At 37.2% G+C, this 19,488-nt stretch overlaps 5 protein-coding genes across 8 annotated transcripts; 2 read left to right on the top strand and 3 right to left on the bottom strand.

The window, feature by feature from the left end:
• Positions 1–236: 236 nt before the first annotated feature.
• pigx (phosphatidylinositol glycan anchor biosynthesis, class X) lies at positions 237–1,681 on the bottom strand. The gene is made up of 6 exons (XM_087785212.1): positions 1,365–1,681; positions 1,171–1,261; positions 968–1,103; positions 684–897; positions 521–612; positions 237–446 (listed from the first exon to the last, which is right to left on the bottom strand). The coding sequence occupies exons 1-6, from the start codon at positions 1,456–1,458 to the stop codon at positions 306–308; spliced, it is 768 nt and encodes a 255-aa protein (XP_087641338.1). The 5' UTR covers positions 1,459–1,681; the 3' UTR covers positions 237–305.
• Positions 1,682–1,950: 269 nt separating this feature from the next.
• On the top strand, positions 1,951–2,744 carry cep19 (centrosomal protein 19). Its single transcript, XM_087785220.1, has 2 exons — positions 1,951–2,196; positions 2,266–2,744. Exons 1-2 carry the CDS (start codon positions 2,067–2,069, stop codon positions 2,610–2,612), a joined length of 477 nt encoding a protein of 158 aa, XP_087641346.1. The 5' UTR covers positions 1,951–2,066; the 3' UTR covers positions 2,613–2,744.
• Positions 2,683–7,665, bottom strand: ing5a (inhibitor of growth family, member 5a). The gene is made up of 8 exons (XM_087785210.1): positions 7,510–7,665; positions 6,830–6,901; positions 4,811–4,977; positions 4,624–4,726; positions 4,188–4,287; positions 3,957–4,092; positions 3,678–3,739; positions 2,683–3,599 (listed from the first exon to the last, which is right to left on the bottom strand). Exons 1-8 carry the CDS (start codon positions 7,544–7,546, stop codon positions 3,560–3,562), a joined length of 717 nt encoding a protein of 238 aa, XP_087641336.1. The 5' UTR covers positions 7,547–7,665; the 3' UTR covers positions 2,683–3,559.
• Positions 7,666–7,804: 139 nt separating this feature from the next.
• On the top strand, positions 7,805–11,695 carry plekhb2 (pleckstrin homology domain containing B2). 4 transcript variants are annotated; one of them, XM_087785213.1, is made up of 8 exons: positions 7,805–7,955; positions 8,511–8,556; positions 9,445–9,597; positions 9,684–9,786; positions 9,897–9,936; positions 10,066–10,152; positions 10,270–10,384; positions 11,328–11,695. In XM_087785213.1, exons 2-8 carry the CDS (start codon positions 8,520–8,522, stop codon positions 11,462–11,464), a joined length of 672 nt encoding a protein of 223 aa, XP_087641339.1. In that variant the 5' UTR covers positions 7,805–7,955; positions 8,511–8,519; the 3' UTR covers positions 11,465–11,695. The 4 variants fall into 4 exon arrangements, with proteins under 4 accessions (XP_087641339.1, XP_087641342.1, XP_087641340.1 ...); XM_087785216.1 differs by having other exon boundaries at positions 10,084–10,152; XM_087785214.1 differs by having other exon boundaries at positions 7,846–7,955; positions 8,451–8,556.
• A 1,499-nt stretch (positions 11,696–13,194) lies between these two features.
• Positions 13,195–19,056, bottom strand: LOC148087016 (vacuolar protein sorting-associated protein 4B-like). Its single transcript, XM_087785206.1, has 11 exons — positions 18,883–19,056; positions 17,068–17,179; positions 16,849–16,993; positions 16,607–16,665; positions 16,420–16,539; positions 15,853–16,009; positions 15,619–15,767; positions 14,646–14,727; positions 14,347–14,566; positions 14,048–14,188; positions 13,195–13,974 (listed from the first exon to the last, which is right to left on the bottom strand). Exons 1-11 carry the CDS (start codon positions 18,898–18,900, stop codon positions 13,873–13,875), a joined length of 1,305 nt encoding a protein of 434 aa, XP_087641332.1. The 5' UTR covers positions 18,901–19,056; the 3' UTR covers positions 13,195–13,872.
• Positions 19,057–19,488: the final 432 nt, after the last annotated feature.

Genomic DNA, 19,488 nt, shown 5'->3' on the forward strand with positions numbered 1-19,488 from the left:
ATTTGCAAACCCAAGTGCAATCAAAGAAACAAATAACCTAAACATCGCTGCTGATTAGGATCTACTACATTTGTCACGCACACATCTGAAGATATGTATGTGGGTCAAGATAACGATATATTGAATAAGGAGGGTTAAAGCGGAAATGCATATTTGCGAGTGAACATAACTGTTAATGAGGTAAAAACACAGGAAAGATACTATTGAAGTGGAATAAATGACACAAATGACAATAGTTATTGCTCAACCTCAAATGTTTATTACATGTAATGAAATATACATTTAAAAAAAATGTGCAAGTGTCCTTAACAAATCCGATGTTTCCACATAACTTTAGAAAGTGCTGCACAACAAATCATGGTGACCAGAAGAGTTCCCACACACACAGGTGTGACCAGTGATCCATCACCCACAGGGACTTGAAGACGCAAGTGTTCGGGATTGTGCTGGATACAAGAGTTGGACAAAATAGTTAATCATTTTTATTAAGAAAGTATTAAAATGCTTCTTAAATGATCACCTGCAGATTCTTTATTTGACGCCAATGACACATACTGGAATTGTCGGCAGTACACGGTGCATCTAACATAATTTGAGGTTCTAATTGGGAACCTGTAAACAATATTAAGACTTTAATGTGTGAAAAAATTCAGAGTGAAAAAAGTAAATTAAGACACACTCACATGACTCCACCCGCACCAGCAGTTCTGGAGGACCAATGTCCACGCTTGTGAACGCAGACCCATCAGTGGAAGGCTCGTGGTAGCGAGCATGTATTGGAATGCAGACATGAAGTTGTTGGGAAGTTTGTCGACTGAGGTCAGGGAACACGTAGGTGATGAATCCTGTTGTCTTGTGAGCCGGCGCCTCGAGGTCAACAGCTGAATCTAGCAATATCTTACAAGGAATTCAAGTACGGCGTCACTATCTGGGTCAGTATTTTGGTTTTAGGATTGAGAAATACTACCTGCCAGTTGTTTTGCTCCTTCAAGTTGGAAAGCTGATATGGGTCCACAAAGATGCCACTGGGCCATCGATAAACCAGCAACATTTCCAAGCCAGTGAATAAACCAGAAGGATATCTGACTATAGTCTCCAACTCTCTGAAAGGCAGTACAAATATTTAAAACCATCGTTTGGATCATTTACTGAAATCATACCGAGACGCACCTGTGGAAACCCTTGTTGTTGATCAGCACTGAGAAGGAGGTAGACTGAACATACTGATTTAGAGATTTACAGACATCCTCATCTGTGTCACCTGGAAGACACAGTGAAAAAATATTGTTAACAACAAAAAATGTATATCACAAACGCACGAGAACTCATCCTAGATTCAAAACACAACAGTAAACATGTCTTACCGCCTCTGGCTGAGCTGTGGCATGTCGAAAACAATACAGAAAATAGAAAATTTACAGTTAAATTATATAAAAAACATTTGTAAATTATACTCATAGCTTATACTGTATCCAATTTGGACAGATTCGTTCACAGTAACGTTTAAAACTTTTGTTTCCTGTTTGCGTCACAGCTTGTTTCCGCGCAAACCCTGCTTGTTTAGCTACAGAGGTTCTCTAGAAAAACGTGATGGAATTTAAAACATGTTGTATAAACACTACCTTAAGCTACTACAGGTAACACAATTTTACAAAATTAAAACAGAACTTTTTGCGACCAAGTTGCGGAAGTGACGTATATGCCATAAGGACCCATTTGTAGTTCTCTTTTAGCGCCGTATGGAGCCTGTTAAACAAGTTCGAATTGCAATGTTAAATGAAAATGTATAATTCAAAACGAGTGTGCTGAAATACATCTACGCATAATTAACTAACATATACACACTTTTCACGTAGAAATCACGATATTTCCTTCTTTTTTTTTTATACACTTTTATACAGGCGCATCCCAAGGAACTAAAAACATGGGGACAGAATAATGCACCTTAGCAACGTTTGTACGGCTCTAAGCGACCATATTTTATTGAGCTAAAAAAGATTAAATATAATTGTTGTGCCTTAACTTTGATGCTAAATCGTTGAATAGGTTGTATATTTAAACAAGTCATGCGTTACATAGCCAGGCGCTGTGGTGTGCAGTTCGACCCTCCAGCTATCGTACTCATGTATGAAATTTATGAAACTAAAAAACTTCGGAGAAGAACAATTCCAGTCCGAAACTTTTCCAAATACTCAGGTAAACCATACAAAGATACGTCATATAGAAGAATACATATGTCTGACGCGCAGTTGTCGTTTATTCCAGAGTCTGGCATGGCTGCAGAGAAGTTAAAAAACCATCCTCGACACAGAGAGTATCTGGAAGGTGTTTCCCAGATCCAGCTGGAGAGGCTTCACATCATCTTGAGAGATAATCTGCGAGGCCTCACGCTGGAGGAGACCCTGGCTTCCTTTCAGCTGGACCCCCATGAGGACCTCAACAAACTAGATGATGACAAGCTGGCTCGCAAGAAGGGTCAAATGGATGAACTGTTTGAGAAGAACCGGAAGCACAGAGACGATCCTAACTTTGTGTACGACTTGAGAGTTGAATTTAAAGAAGATGCACAGGAAAATTGTAGCTGGGATGAGGATTCAGATGATGACTTTTAATGTTTTTTCGGGTTAGAAACCTTGACTTTCTTCAACTATGTTTCCTTCATGTTAATTACAAATACCCAAATTGAATAAAATGCTATTTATTTGTAGTAAAATACTGGAATTGCAAGGAAAAAACAACAAAAACTTTGGCATTTACATTTGTGTCGTAGATCAATTTGAGGCGAAAAGTGATTGAAAGCTTGACCTCCACAAAATATATATTCAAATTAACGATCAGTTAGAGTAACAAGACATCCGTAGAATAAACACCTTCCATCAAAATATACTTGATTTAAAAGAAGCAAATACATGTGACTATACTTTACACAAAGCAACTATGTGGCTAAAAGACAGGTGACAATATGGAACCATGTCGACAGTGTCAAACCTCAGTGGGAACAAAATTCATACAAAGTGCTTTAAAATCGTATTAAGTTGACGGTAAAAGACTGATCAAGACGACGTACATTCAAATATGTCAGAAGTTCAAACTATTTTGGTTGAAGTTGACAATTTTTACACCAGTGACCAACGATTAATGCAGCACGGATGTGCTTTTTTCCCCTCTGGAGGAAGGCAACTGAAAATTATGACACAAAGATTTTACCACCTGTTTTTGGTAAGCGTTTTGGTGTTTAAAGTAGTTACTTCTCAGCAGGCTTCTACACTTCTCTTTAAAAAATAGCTTTTTTTACATTTACATTTCAAGTATAATTATGCCACAATCCAGTATTTATGAGTAGCTTTCGACCTTAAACAAGACAAATGTGAATAGTTCATAAATGTACAAACGTGAAATTTATGAACAAACAGAAAAAAGATTAGACCTGGATTAGGGTTTAAAAAGCGGCTCGAACCCACAGTTCTAAGAAGAGCAACAGGACCTAAAATATATATCTGTATATATTACACAAATAATCTACATAGAATTTAATAGAATATTCTGAAACTAACGGAATTCATTTTTTCTTCTTGTCTTGGTTGCATCTTGGACAGAACCTGCCGGATACAGATAACAGTGATGAGTGACCAACTTTAACACATGAATTGAGTCATTTATTTTATTTAAACACTCACCATTTCCCTTTGGGTTTTGTGGTGAGATCCACGCAGGCAAAATGAAACCATTCAATTGGACACTGAGAGAAAAACAGAATTATCGTCACCATCTTGACATTTGCAGAGAAAACCTAAATAAATGAATTCCCCGTTTATTCCCTGAAATAGCTTGCAACAGAAAATACATGTGAACAAGAAATCACTTTGAATCTTAACAACTTTAAAGCAAAATATAAAAATAAGTTTGCATTAAAAAGCCAGTTATATTTGAACTGTGAATTATATAAAAAAACTCACATCTGGATTGTCACAGCCAATCATTTCTCCATATGACACTTGATGGCAGAGGCAGTACGTGGGCTCATTTGGATCCACCGGCATGTCCAAAACATCTGATGGCTGCATGGGTAACAGTGCGTCGCTCACCTCTGGGCTTTAGGTCCACAAAAGGCAAAGAGAATATGATCAGAGGCAAACACTTAAAACAATATGCAACAGTGTGTGTATCACACAGAGGCATCCGTGAACCTGTTTTTCATCTTTTTCTTCTTGGGGGAATCTTCTTCAGAACCTTTTCGTCCTCTTCCTCTGGACCCACGTTTCTCACGGAGACTCCGAGTGTCAGCTTCTGCGAGGGGTGAATAGTTTGAGTCTAGATGTTTTTCAATATTATCTAAAAGGTGGAATTATTTTCTTCTTGCAATAACTATCGAGCAATATTAATCAGCCATCAATGAGATCTAAATCAGTTTATACATCTTAATTATGTCCATTTTTGTCCTTCAAGCAAATTTATTTTCTTCAACATAATTTTGTACCGTTATTTGAAGTCTCAGCATAACTGTTGACATCCATCCATTTTCATTGTCTTATCTTAACCACTTAGCATCTTAATGGTCACCCTATGAACATGAATATATATTGTGTCGAGACAACCATCCAGCAGGCCTGGCACAGCACTTACTTTTCGCCGTTCTCCCCTCTGAACTCTCGTATTCCAGTTTCTCTTTCAGCTCGTTCTCAAACCGTGCCAGATCAGCATCCAGCCTGCGAATATGCTTGTCCACCTGCACGTGCAGTTTCATTGTTTTAGACTCTAAATACATCTCAGGATAGTAAATACGGAGCGGTGGTGGGGCTGCCTTTCTTACCATTTCATACGTCTGCATTGCAAGTTGAACTTTATCGTCACTGAACTCTTTACACTTGCTGAAGGCGTTCTTGATCTTCTGCAGGTGTTCGACCCTCTGTTCTGACGCCAAGTTCTTCACGGTTGACACATACTCTTCCGCTAGTTTGTCAATTTCTCCTCTTTTCTCTGGGGAAGGAACAGACAAGATATTGTTAGAGACAGTGTTCATTGGGAGTACAGCTCGATGGTCATACATTTTCACTCAGTTTAAAAATATTGACAAAACAAACTCAAATTAGAGGCAAAATATGATGATAAAATCCTTACCAGACACATTTGACGAGCAGAAGGTGAAAACAAATTATTTAATTTCTATTGTTTTCACATGTGCACATGTTTGATTATTTTCGTCTGATAGTTGTTTATTTTTGAAATGATAGTCATACAAGCATGTGACACTTGGCATGTCAAGACACTATTTCGGTCAAGTTAACAAAAAGAGAAGATTGAAAAGATAGAGAAATGTCAAATACGAAAAACTGAAACTGGCAGTTTTAATTTTGCTCCAGAGATACCAGCCTGGGGCTCCTGCTAATTCAGCGTTATGATAAGATGTATTTCTATGCACTTTACGTTGGATTTTTACAGGTAGTGCCATTTCACATTGCTCAAAAAAAAGAAGGCAAGACTTAAACAACACAATGTCACTTCAAGTCAATCACACCCCTGTGAACTCAAACTGTCCACTTAGGAATTAACACTGACTGACAGTCCATTTAACCAGCTGTTCTACAAATGGAATAGACAACATGTGGAAATTGTAGTCAACAAGAAAGACACCACCAATTGAGCAGTGGTTCTGCAGGTGGTGACCACAGACCACTTCTCACTTCCTATGCTTTCTGGCTGATGTTTTGGTCACTTTTGAATGCTGGCGGTGCTTTTACAGTGGTCTCCTGAGGTGCTACCAGGAGACAGGCCAGTACATCAGGAGACGTGGAGGGCAACAACCCAGCAGCAGGACTGCTACCTCCTCCTTTGTGCAAGGAGGAGCAGGAGGAGCTTTGCCAGAGCTCTGCAAGATGACCCCCCAGCAGGCCACAAATTTGCATGTGTCAGCTCAAACAGTCAGAAACAGACTCCATGAGGATGGTATGAGGGCCTGACGTCAACAGATGAGGGTTGTGCCAACAGCCCAACACTGTGCAGGATGTTTGGCATTTGCCAGAGAACACCAAGATTGGAAAATTCACCATTGGGGTCCTGGGCTCTTCACAGGTGAAAGCATGCCTTGAAGAACGTTCTGCTGCCTGCAACATCCTCCAGGATGACCGGTTCGGCAGTAGGTCAGTAGTGGTGTGGGGTGGCATTTCTTTGGAGGGCCGTACCGCTCTTCACGTGCTCGCCAGAGGTACCCTGACTGACATTAGGAACCAAGATGAGATCCTCAGACCCCTTGTGAGACCAAATGCTGGTGCGGTTGGCCCTGGGTTCCTCCTAATGCTAGACCTCATGTGGCTGGAGTGTGCCAGCAGTTCCTGCAAGATGAAGGCATCAGTGCTATGAACTGGCCCGCCCGTTCCCCAGACCTCAATCCAATTGAGCACATCTGGGATATCATGTCTCATCATCCACCAACCTCACGTTGCATTAGTCTGTCTAGGAGTCAGTGTTTACTTTAGTCCAGGTCTGTGAGGAGATCCCTCAGGAGACCCTCCTCCACCACCTCATCAAGAGCATGCCCAGGCGTTATAGGGAGGTCATACAGGCACGTGCAGGTCACATACAGAACTGAGCCTCATTTAGACTTGTTTTAAGGACATTACATAAAAGCTGAATCATCTGTTTTTCCAATTCAATTTAATTTTGAGTTGATTTTAGTGTTCCCTTTATTTTTTTGAGCAGGACGCCCGATATATAGAGCACATGATTTAAGTGACACTACTAATATATTTTCTCTGCTCACATAGTGAATATTATGGAAACATAATAGAACTAAAAAGTCAGAGTAGTTACAGTCAAATCCTTTTGTTATTACCTTCTGTTCTGTTGTCCAGATCCCGCATTAATGTAAAATTTCTCTGCAACTCACATGGCAGGTTCTCAATGCCTGCAGGAGAGAGAAAACAAGTCTTAAATACATCTGTACATGGTAATGTTATAGGTGATGCTAAATTCCCAAGATCATTTTATTTATTTATTTATCATTATTAAAAAAAGGAAAGCAACTTTGAATCCATCGTCAATATAAATTAAGTTAGTTTAAACTACTAACGCATGACAAAATGAGATCAGTTTCCAATTCGAAATTTCAGTTAATAGTAACCATGTTAGGATAATAGAATTTCAATAAGACACTTATCTAGAGAGTGAAATATTCAAGAAGAATGAATACAAGAATAATATATTGTGTCAACTGGCAAGACGGCGCGGAAACGGTTAACGAAAACGCGGTTACCAACAGGTTGCAAATAAAAAAAATACTAACACCAACACAAATTCAATTACAAATGATAAAAACTGATATGATGAAAAAAGTGTATATATTAAACATGTTTAGACTGTTGTTAGTTCCTGGTTAATAACTTAATAGCAACATTGCTAATATGGGGTCGAGCTAACATGTTACACGTACTTGAATAGCCAGCATACAACCACAAACGTCGGATAAAATAAATTCATCGAAAGAAAATGGCTGGTTATTTTCTACGAACTTACTGTCCAGATAATGTTCCAAGTAGATGGCCGTCGCCATTTCTGCTCTAGCTCCGCCGCTCCTGCGTACTTCTGGCGACCGGATAAGTGTGCGCTTGTTTTGTCTCACAGGTTGTCCCGAAGATGATCGGAAAATGTCCCGTGGACACGCCCACTCCCTCAACTAAAGCACAAAAAAGAAAATAAATGTTGCCATAAATACGATAGTAATCGGGTTTTCAAACAAATTGGGAAACTTTAAATCACTTTAGTATTTTTGTTCCAGAACAGCATTAAATAGTGTCAGGGGTTAGCATGCTGCTGCGTCACATAAACAAACGCCCCGTGCTTGTTGAAGTTGGGTCAGGCGGGGCTTCGGTGAGTTAAGGAGAAGAAAGGTTGACGAGGTTTTGTTTTTGCGCACATTTGTCGTCGAAAGTGGGCGTGAAAAGATAACCGACGACTGAAACGTATGTATTTATCACGACTCTCTAAAATGTTGCTAGTCCTTTAGCACCACTTTCTCCGGCGCGTGTGGCTATAGCGGTAACATTCGAAAGCTAGCTAGCTTTAGCTGCCTGCTTACGTTCATTTACTAGTATAATAGTTATTAAATATAATTAAATACCTGTATTTATTCTACGACGAGTCTTATGAGGAGCATTATTGGTATTGACATCACATTCAGGCCTCACTTACATAAGCTAATGTTTGTTATTGTCAGGTCAAACGTCTGGCATTAGCCAATAATGTAATATTGTCAGTTCATGTGTTCTTAGGGGTGCTCGATCTCATGGTGTTGACTTGATCAACCTCTTTAATCTGCTCTTAGTTTTCACAGACTGACAGTCACAAGGACCTCTTTATGACTCATCGATTAGTCAGGCTAGGTCTTTAGACATGTTTCTAAAAATGCATTCCCTTCTTCATCCCAATGTTTCCTACCCTGGCTCGTCCTGTTTTAGCTTTTTCCATAGTGTACCAAGATGTCCCCAGAGTAAACTGACTCCTGCTTGTTGTCACAGGAAGTCAACATGGCTCTGGCGAAGAGTGGCTGGCTCCACAGACAAAGTAAGATTGTATTTTGGCTGTTAACATATTGTGATTAAAACGTTTGCCAATAGAGCTTTTTTTTTTTTCTACATGTGAGATTTCGAATCTCCATAGTATTCTGACAAGCATTAAAGTCAGGGTTGGGCAATTTAATTTCATTAGGGGCCACATTGTATACTGTGACTTTTGTGCGGGGCTGTCAAGAAAATCCCCAAATCCAAAAAGCAAAAAGGGGAAAAACAACAACAATAAATATGTATAAATTATTCATTAAAATTATCTGAAATAACTTTTTTCTCTTTAAATGTATAATCTGAATCTATTCAATCAAATGATTTTTGAAGGGTGAGAAGTATTCACAAAAGCATAACGAAAAAAGGGAAAATAGTCTAAAATAACTTAAAGTTTTATCAACAAATGCAAGAATACCTCAAACTGTTAGCTGTCAGAAACATTTTCTACATGTCTAGGATCAGTGCTACTCTGATGTCTATGTCTAGTTTAATCTGCAACAAGATGGTCCCATTAAGGGATAGTTTTATACCAATTTTCACTTGTTACAGGCTTATTTTTACCAAACATGACTTTAACCAGCGTCTCGACGTGTAACAGTAATACAGTAATACAACGTTCATTATATAAACAACAAATGCTTCAATGATAACAGGGTGGTTGGGGACCCCTGCAATGCCGTGCCCTATAAATGACCTCAAAACTGGACCAGTTTGTCCAGAAAACATGAAGATTGAAAGCAATTTTTTTTTAATGTCACTTCTAAGTGCCTCAAAACCCTTTAGATAAACGCAAATTCAGGGTGTGTAATGATCTGGCTTCAAGTGTACGTCCACGTATACAAAGCAGCAACTATATTTGTTGATGTGTTCTTTTGGTTTCATTTCCTGTCAGGCAGAATCTTGCGACGGTGGAAGAGGAACTGGTTCGACTTGTGGGCTGATGGTCAACTTGTGTTTTACAACGACCAATACAGATGTGACATGGAGGACGACTTGCACATGAAAGTCGACTGTATCAACATCCGCAGCTCTGCTGCTTGTCAAGGTATCTTAATGTCAACCAACCACCTTTATGTCCTGAAAAGTCATTTATTTATTTTGGAATGCATTTTTTGTGATGTCACGCTCCAGAGCTGAACCCTCCAGACGGAAAGGTGCGCGAAGCTTTGCTGCAGATCGTTTGCAGAGATGGAAGAGTCATCAGTCTGTGTGCTGACAATTCAGATGATGCTCTGTAAGATCATTTGTCTATATACATAGATATTATTCCTATTTGCTTTTTTAAAACCTTTTTATTTTTTTATTTTTATTATAGTAGTAATCCATTTATTTTGTACATTTCAGTGCCTGGACCATGGCTCTACAGGATGCAAGGATCAATACTGTAAGATATTAATTTGTCTTTAATAATTTAATCTGTCCTCATCATCTTAACCATCATAGTTCAATGATGCTCTTATTAAAAATAGTAAAGTGACTATGTAGTTAAATAATGATAATGGTTTATTTTTAGCTGGTTGCTCCTCCTCAGATTGGATTTGCACAGGAAGTGATTGCCTCAGCTCCTCCTCCGTACTATGAATACACTCCCTCACCTCAGGTAAATATGCACAAAGTTAAGATAATGAATTTCTTTTTTAAATTATTTATAAAAATGACACTAGTTGCCATCATTGAACTGGATAATGTATATGAAACACATTTGGGTTTCCACCAGGTCTATACTCCAGGGCCATATGGAGACTACGTGCCAGTGACTCCTCACCCGACTCAGATCATGTACACTGCTCACGGACAGCCCTACACTGTCGCCAATCCCTATCAATACCAGGGTAAGAAGCTCTATCTTCTCCTTTTTTTGGGTTGTTGTGATACAACATCTTATGTTCATTGTTTTGACTGATGCTGGTAGAAAAACCGAAACAAATGTTTGATTTATTCGTTACTGGTCCCAATGGAAGAAAAAAATTATTTCGGTTTTATCTATTATTATTGTCTAAATTAATATCATTGCCTTTAGAATATTGAAGGATTCAATAAAATATTTAAACTGTTGAAACTTTGATTTAATTTTTTTTTCTTTTTGTGTTTTTCTTTGTTTCTGTTTATAGAATATTTTAATTTGTGTTTTAATAAATAATGCAATACATTTTTAAACGAATTAACATTTTTTTCATGTTAAGTTTGATATTTTATTACAAATAATAAAACTTTTTTTTTTATCAATTCAATATTTTTTAATTTTAATTCCTGTATTAATGGTTTGATTAAAAAATATATATATATATAAATGTACATATTTAAAAGGCCACTAATGAAAAACTATTGACATTAATTTATGAATTGTATTTATATATATATATATATTTATTGGAATTATAATATAAAACTATATGTGGGGGGAAAAATCATTGTGAAACTATTCAATATTTTAATTGAATTATTACAATTTAATTCAATAATTAAAAAATTCCCAACAAAGTTTTGTGTGAAATGATAAATTCAACCTTAAAATATTGTGATGTCATTGATAAACCATTACATTTTTGTCTGAAAAGAAGGAATTTTCTCTCAATTGGCATGTGTTTTTTATCTTGGGGTCATGACAAGACGCAGTACGTGAGTCGTCTTGGCCCAGCAAATAAATTCCAGAGACAGATTCCGTCGACATCAAAGATGAATGTTTGTCATCACTTTAAGATGTGCTTAATAAGGTCATAAATGCTTGACCGTTGACTGTTTGTGATGCTTACTTGGTTGCATTTTTCTCTTCAGGAGACTATCCGGTGGCGGGGGCCAACCATGTGGTGATTCACGAGCGCAGGCGTGGTGACGGGGATCATATAGCCATGGGGATGCTGACGGGAGCTGCCACCGGTCTGGCTCTGGGCTCTCTGTTTTCAGTCTTTTAAAAACTCCACCGTACTAGTAGAACACCGTCCCTTATTTAAGCACCTTTTAACTTCCTCTCTGTGCAGTCATACTATAGTGAAAATGTGTCTGTCAGATATTTAACTGCTTTAGAGCATGACTGATGGGCTGGTGATTCACTTCCTGTCTTAGAGTTAAATGTATATATATAAATGCACTTTCTCACATTGTCAATATGAATGTTCTTCCTCCAAATACAGATGTTCATTTCAGATATTCTTTCACTTAACCTCATTTTTTTTTTTGTATACATTAAGTTGGCTACTAGTGTTTTAGATTTTTACTCTGAGGAGCATACATTTCTTCACATTGTGTTCAAGTATAGCTCAAACAAAATCATGTGTTTTCATCGCCGAGTCTCAAGCTACTATTAGAAGCTAAACTATGATAATCAAACCAAAGTCAAATTCTCTCCTCCTAGCTGAAGCTGTAACTTCTTAGTAGTGTTAAAGTTGATGAGGTATCATAATACAGTGTCTTCGTTTTAAAACACCACTAGTTGTCACTCTCAGTTTGAAAATGAATTGGTAGATCAATGATCATAAAACAGAGTGACATCTAGTGGTCTTTCAAAATGAAGACACTGTATCAGTTGTTTCTCGAGGCCTCATCATCACTACTTGGTGAACATATTTTGGGAGACTCTTTGCCTTTACCCATCTGTCATATCGGCCATCAATCAAATCCAGATCACTTCCTTACTGAAGTTTACTCGTATCATTTTGGGGTTGCTTCACAAATTCTTGCTTCGTGTCCAGAGGAGAGAAATCTTTTCAGGCTGTTGCTCCTAAGCTTTGGAACGATCTTCCTCTTTCTTTGCGCTTGATGGAGTCTACTGACTCCTTTAAGAAACATCTTAAGACGTTTCTATTTGTTCAGGCTTTTCCTTGAATTTCTGGAACTCCTGTTGTGTTATCAGTGTTATCTTGATCTTTAAAGTATATACTTTATTGAATATTGTTTTGATTGTTTAAGCGCTTTGTGACCCTGGTCTGGAAAAGCGCTATACAAATAAAAATTACTTACTTACTTACTTTCTATTGGGGATTCATTTTAAAGGTACAAGCTCATAGCTTGTGCATGCAAGTCTAGATTTTGGCAGCTGTTGAGTCAAACATTTTACTTACTGTAACGTGATTGTATTTTCATTTTTATATATCATGTTTTCTGTCCTTACATTTATGACCGTTTCAAGTATTGTTACCCTTAAAATAATAACACCATTGTTGTACTGCTTTGCTACATTAGTAATGATAAATAATGCAAGTGATCACCTAAAATTAAAATTTCACTCATATAACGGCTTTAGTGGATTTGCAAAATGTACCTTCCACCACAAACAAACCTAAGATAGAGTTCAACACTTTGTTCTGTCTGAGGGACGTTACAGACGAGCAGTATGGATGTTTTTTGATGTGTCTTTTTGGATATACTTTCTACCTGTTACTCAAAAAAGACCCAGATTACTGAGAACATTCTCCCAACCTTTATTCAACTTGAGGGTGAGAAGAAAGAAGAGTGAAATTTGAATTTTGGGTGAACAATCACTTAAAATGATAAGTGACACAATTTTTTTTGTACACTATTTCAACAGTTTAAAGATGTTTAGATGACCAGATATCTGGTTTTATTCTCTTAACAAATGTTATCGAATCTATGTTGCACTTAATAAATGAACACATCTAAGGTGTATTTAAAAAAATTAATGATCCAAAGATTCATCACGTTTGTTTTATTTCAAGTTTCATTCTCAAAAAGTTGTGCATTTTATACACTCAAACATTCACACACAACAGAACATCAAATTTAATAAACCAGACCCGCAGGAAGACACATTTCTTGTCAGGGTGTCTGGTGACAACCGTTTCTGTCTAAATGTAATTACACACCAATAAAAGTGCAGAAAAATATGTAAGCTTGTTGACCTCGTGATACACCCTGAGATTTGCTCTGCAAAACATGGCAGCAACACAAAAGTGCAAAAATAATGTACCAAAAGTATACAGACATCTTCCACCTTTATTATATAAATGGCCTGCCTTACAGGCAAAATCACACTGAGAATAATTTTTTAAAACGTGTAAATTAACTGATTCATATAGGCCTCACATATTAGTTTCTCTTAGACGTTTCTTAATCCCCAGTTGTTGTCGTGTAACGGCTTGACCTCTCAAAAATACATTACAACAATAGTGTTAGACATAAAATCTGTTAGACAAATGAGGATGAGTGGAGCAACAAATGAAAGTGCATAAAAGAATGATTAAAAAAATTAAGTTCAGAGTTTGATAATTAGATATGTTATTTGCTTGTCTATTCTGATATGTAAACATTTGGATTCACCCCTAAACCCTCTGTTGACCTACTTCTAAACTTCGATCAGATACTTTTATCCTTCTTGTCCAAAGTCTTCGGTGAACTTCTTCAGCTTCTCCAGGTCCTGCTCGTTGACGGTGGGCTTCGTGCTGGACAGAGACCTCAGCATGTCCTCCTGGAAACGGACATCATTTAAAACTAAAGCAGACGTTTTAATTTCACAGTCCATCATCATTTTATCCCATTACCATGATTACCACCGGCTCCAAAAGTTTCTCTCCAGGCACGTCCATCCACTTCATGGGTATGGCGCCCGGATCTCCTGGCGAGCACGGGGACAGGAGGTCCTCCACCTGGGTGCCTGGGTTGTTCCAAGGTGAGCCCTGAACCTATAGATTAAAGATTAAAAAGTTCAATGTCAAGCATGATAATGATTGATGATCAAATTATAAATTGCTACATCCTTTATAATGTCTTTCAAGTCTGTAGAAAAACACGATCAACAACACTTACGTTCTCACAATGAAGCATAAGCTTCCATCCATACCTTCTTGAAGTGAGTTGCAGACTGGACCTTCCTGACCGGCTGCATGAGGGCGTCTCTGACGATGACGCTGATATCTGCCCCGGAATATCCCCCCGTCTTCTTGCCCAGATTGAGGAAGTCGTCCTCCGTCAGTTGGTTGGGCGTTGTGCCCAGGTGGAGTTTGAACATGTAGGAGCGGGCGTGCTCCTCTGGCAGAGGAATGTAGATCCTTTTCTCAAACCTGGGAACCAACACATTTGTTTACAAATGGTTTGGATTCATTTGTGTCTTGGTTTTTCAATCCTCTGTCTGGATCTGACCTTCTCCTGATGGCCGAGTCCAGTGTCCACGGGATATTTGTTGCTCCTAAAACAAGAACTCCATTGTTGTCGTTCCCAACACCTGCAAATAAAAACATTTCCAATTTAAAGTTTATTTTAACCTTAATATGAGTTTTTTTTCTTGTGTGTCTAGTGGTAACAAAGACGGGATAACGTGGCGTCAGATTTTTATTTTGCCTTTTTATTCTTTGAGACTCAATTTATCTTAATCATCTCTGTGATTGTCCTCCCTCACCAAACAACGTTTTTTTTCCCATCAACATCAATTTGTCCCTTATTGTTGATCCAAATAATCGGATGGGCCAGATAAAATGACTTGGTGTTCCAGATTTGGCCCCTGGGCCATGAGTTTGACACGTGTTCCATTGTTTTCCAGGATAATAAAAGGATCATATAAATGAAATCTATGGAATACCAGGAGTGCCATAATTAGTTATAAGTGTTTGGAAATAGCGACATCCAGGGGAAAAGACGGTCCTTTTAATCAAGGTCAAGGGTCAAGGTCAGCTTTATTGTATTGTTTTTCTTAACATGTACCAAACATACAAAGGATAAATGGAAAACGTTTCCCACTAACAGACCCACCTTGACCTTGAAATGTTTTATTTAAAATACCTAGAAACGAATGAAATGTTGATGTAGCTTCATGAATCCCAGGTATCATGAGGTATCATGATACAGTGTTTTTATTTTGAAAGACCACTAGATGTCACTCTCACTTTGAAAATGAAGCCACGTTTCATTGAATTAGTATATCAGAGACAAATATTATGAAGCGCATGACTACCATGAAACCCTGAGCCCAGGAGAAAGTTCAGATAATAATTACCAATTCATTTCCACAGAAACTTATAAATTGGGCTCGAGTTCATCGCAAACTAAAACGAAAACTTTCTCACAAGGTTCAGTTGCTTCGATGGCGACGATAAGTGGAGACGATTCTCTTTCTTACCTTGCATTTGGACGAGAAACTCGGTCTTGATCCTTCGCGCCGCCTCGCTCTCGTTCTCACTCCTGGAGCCGCAGAGGGAGTCGATCTCATCTATGAAGATGATGGACGGTTTGTGCTCTCGAGCCATATCAAAGAGGTTCTTCACCAGTCTGAGGAGGTCGAAGTAGAGAGAAGCCACGAATAATTGACATGTCACGTTCAGTATCATGGTGATCCAAAGGGTTCTGATCATACTTTTCACTTTCCCCGAGCCACTTGGACACCAGGTCTGAGGAGGAGATGGAAAAGAAGGTGGAGTTGTTGGCCTCTGTTGCCACAGCTTTGGCCAGGTAGGACTTTCCTGTTCCCGGTGGACCGAACAGAAGGATTCCACGCCAAGGGGTTCGCTTTCCTGGACAAATATGCACACCCCAAAGATGAAGCACAGGAATGAATTTGATTTTATGGAATATAAGTTTCATTATCAGGAATAATCGGCTCATATGCCTTCCTAAAAAAGACTGTGATGACTTTCATATGGTCTGCTGGATGGTTGTCTCAAAATCAAAGTAGATTATTGTTCTTGTTCATATAGCGACTGATAAAGATGTCTGTGTTCATAAAAAACTAAGAATGATTGAGCCTCAAATTAATACTATTAGTTAAATGTGCACAATTTACTAAATATAATTACTCTGAAGAAACTTAAAACAAAAGTACAAAAAAAGTTGAATTTTAGCTTCCATCTCCATTATCCGCCTGAACTTACTCTCTTCTTCAACTTAAATTGAGTTCAGGGTGGGTCAAGGAGGGTTAGTCTACCTGTAAACAGATGAGGGAATTTGATAGGAAGGATGACGGCTTCCTTTAAAGCTTCCTTGGCTCCCTCCAGTCCAGCGACATCGTCCCACTTGATGTTTGGCTTTTCCATGACAATGGCCCCTGCAGAGAAAATGGTTAAAAACATTACAATCTGAAACTTTTTGGATAGTTTGATCCTATTCCTTACCCGACAGCTGATCGTTGAACTTCTTTTTCTCAGCGTCTTCACCGTCATCACTTTCATTCCTGGGATGAACAAAGAAATGAAAGTCTATTTGTTTATTTCATTTCATTTATCAACTTTTAGATCTGTGATGTGACTGGAGAAGCAGGATCAGGACGGGATCAGAGACGGCAGATTATTGAGACATTACTTTATATTTAAATTCACTCGAGACAAACATAATTCTTAAATTAAAGCCAACTGACCCTTTGCCTCCAGAATCTTTGACAGGTTTTTTCGGAGGAGCGTTCTCCTTCTTCTTCAAATATTGCTTAAGCTGCTCAGCTCTCTCCAGATAGTCCTTACACTTCATCCTGATGCTCTCGTTCGCTTTGTTTCCCTTATTGTCATCTGAACAACACACACACACAATAGGAAGCTCAGATTATGGTGCACTTGAGACCAAAGACTGAATGTTTCCTTACATTTGACGGCATGGAGGAAGTATCCCACGGCAGACTGGTAAAGACGAAGAGCCTCTTCATAGTTTTTGGCTTTGTCCTCCTCGGCTGCTTTGCTGGCAAGATCGATCGCTTTCTGAGAAAGTTGTTTGTGATAGAAATACATTACTTAAAAAGTGAAAAACATAGACAATTCACTTAGTTCATGTTGTTAAAAGATCATATACAAACTTGAATTAATTTTTATCTGGTCATCACAAAGTTATCAAAGCCCAGCAGGAACATTTTGTTATTATATCAATTTAGTTTCATTGATATTGATTAGAATCAGAAACTGTTATTGCCAGTGTTAAATACACAACATAGGAATTAAGAATGAAATAGAAAAACAGAACCAAGCATCAAGGCAGCCGTTCTTCGGCACTTAACATGTCTGTTAGTAAAGGCTAACTGGTAAATTAAAAAAAAGCAGCTGAATGAAGGATTTCTAGCACACATCTGTGATGTAAGTCCCTGTTTATTATTTAACAGACAACTTGTGAATTAAAACTAATCCTGGTAACTTTTAAAAAATCAGAACCACACAAGCATGACCTAGTTTAAAAAGCGGTTCAAACACATGGTTTTCACAAGGTTCAGGGCAGAAGAAGGTCGTTAACAACTAGGGTTATTTAATTTACGTATCATTTGTTTACTCTGTTTAATTTTCATATTTTTAAATACGTATAATATAAATATGTAAAAAAATAAAATACATTTAATAACAGTTTGCTGTTATTAAATGCGTTGTGGAGAAGGGGTAGGTCTAAATAAGCTAATGGTTCAGCCTACTCCTTTTCGGACCTTTGAGTCCATATCATTATTGTTTGACTATTATTGTTTTGACTATCTTTGTTTCTCTAATCTAATTGGTTTTGTTTTATTATTATTGTTTTTTTTAATCGACATATACAGGATAAAGAATAAAGCATTAAAATCAAAAAAATCAAATCACAATGTATACTGTTAATATCTGTACAAATACAAATATAGTACTTCTTTCAATAAATATTAAAAACAAGATGCACTTTGATTTTAATTCCCACTGTATTGTGAATATTTATTTAGTGACTGTGAATTTAGAACATAATCGAATCTTTTTATTGTCAGAAAAATAACAAATTATTTTTTGACAGTGCTGTGCTGTCAGCAGATTATTCAATACACAATACAAAAAATTAATACCAAAAACAAAAAGTATATTTAATAGGAATTGTGAATAACAAAATAAGAAATAAATAAGAAATAAGTAAATAAAAAAATATATATATATTAGTGTATGGCCCACTGGTAAAAAAGCAAAAACATGGTCAGCTTAAAAAACAACACATTTAGAGACAGCATTTTCTGTTTGTTTGTAGCTAAATTGGTCCTATTCAAAGCTTTCTAGCGCAAGATATGCTGATAACATATTTACAAAGACAAATATAGAAGCATGTGTTCTAAAACATTTGGAAAAAAAGATAAACTTTGATCATAATGCCCACTGTGTTGTGTAAAATTGATGAGAAAAAAAAAATCTGAGGCCCACAATTTATCTGCCAGCTTTGATCAGGTAAAAATAACTGTTGAATAAAGGTTATTTATTTATATAGATCAAAGGTAAATTCATTAGGAAAGGTTACGTAACCCATCAGTCAAATAATACATTGAAGTAAACTAAATAAAATAACATGTAATCCTCATTTAATTTTACTGTGGATCAAGTTAGTACATGATCGATGTATAAAAGTGACGAGTTTATTAACGTATTACCTGTTGACGGACCTGTGGTTTAAAACCTGTTGGTTTAAAACTCACCTGTAAGTTTGAAGTCATCGCTGTTCTATTTCAAATGGTTGCCGAACATTAACGGTGTAAATGTTGACAGACGTAAACAATTTTAAACAGATCAATATTCGTCTATATTGATAAAACAAGTGCAGTGATAAATAAAACAAAAAAACTTCCGCGTCAACAAACGCTTGAATGCCGTTTCCGGGTGTTGACGTCATGTCGTCGCTGTCTGTCATCAATGGGCTCCACGCCCCAGTTTCTGGTTTGGATCAGTACTTTTCTGTCATACACAAGAAGTTCTAACCGATGGAAAATAAAACACATTATTGAGATCGCCACTTCTATTACCGTTAAAACGATATTTAACAGATAAAATATAATAATCTTAAAAAATATATATTTTATTGATGTAATCCTTTTGATATATTTTCATTCAGGAGTTATTGTTATAAAGGTATCAGTAAATCTGCTACTATACTATATATATATTTTTTAGAAGATTTATATATTTTTCTCGAATTATCATAGAAATAAATAAATGGAATTGATAGATATAAAAAAGTCCAAATGCAAGCTAAATACATAAAATAATGTATTCAGTTTTAACGTAAAACATATTTACAACACAAG

Source organism: Callionymus lyra, chromosome 2, assembly GCF_982586985.1.
Source record: "Callionymus lyra chromosome 2, fCalLyr1.hap1.1, whole genome shotgun sequence".
Taxonomy (NCBI): domain Eukaryota; kingdom Metazoa; phylum Chordata; class Actinopteri; order Syngnathiformes; family Callionymidae; genus Callionymus; species Callionymus lyra.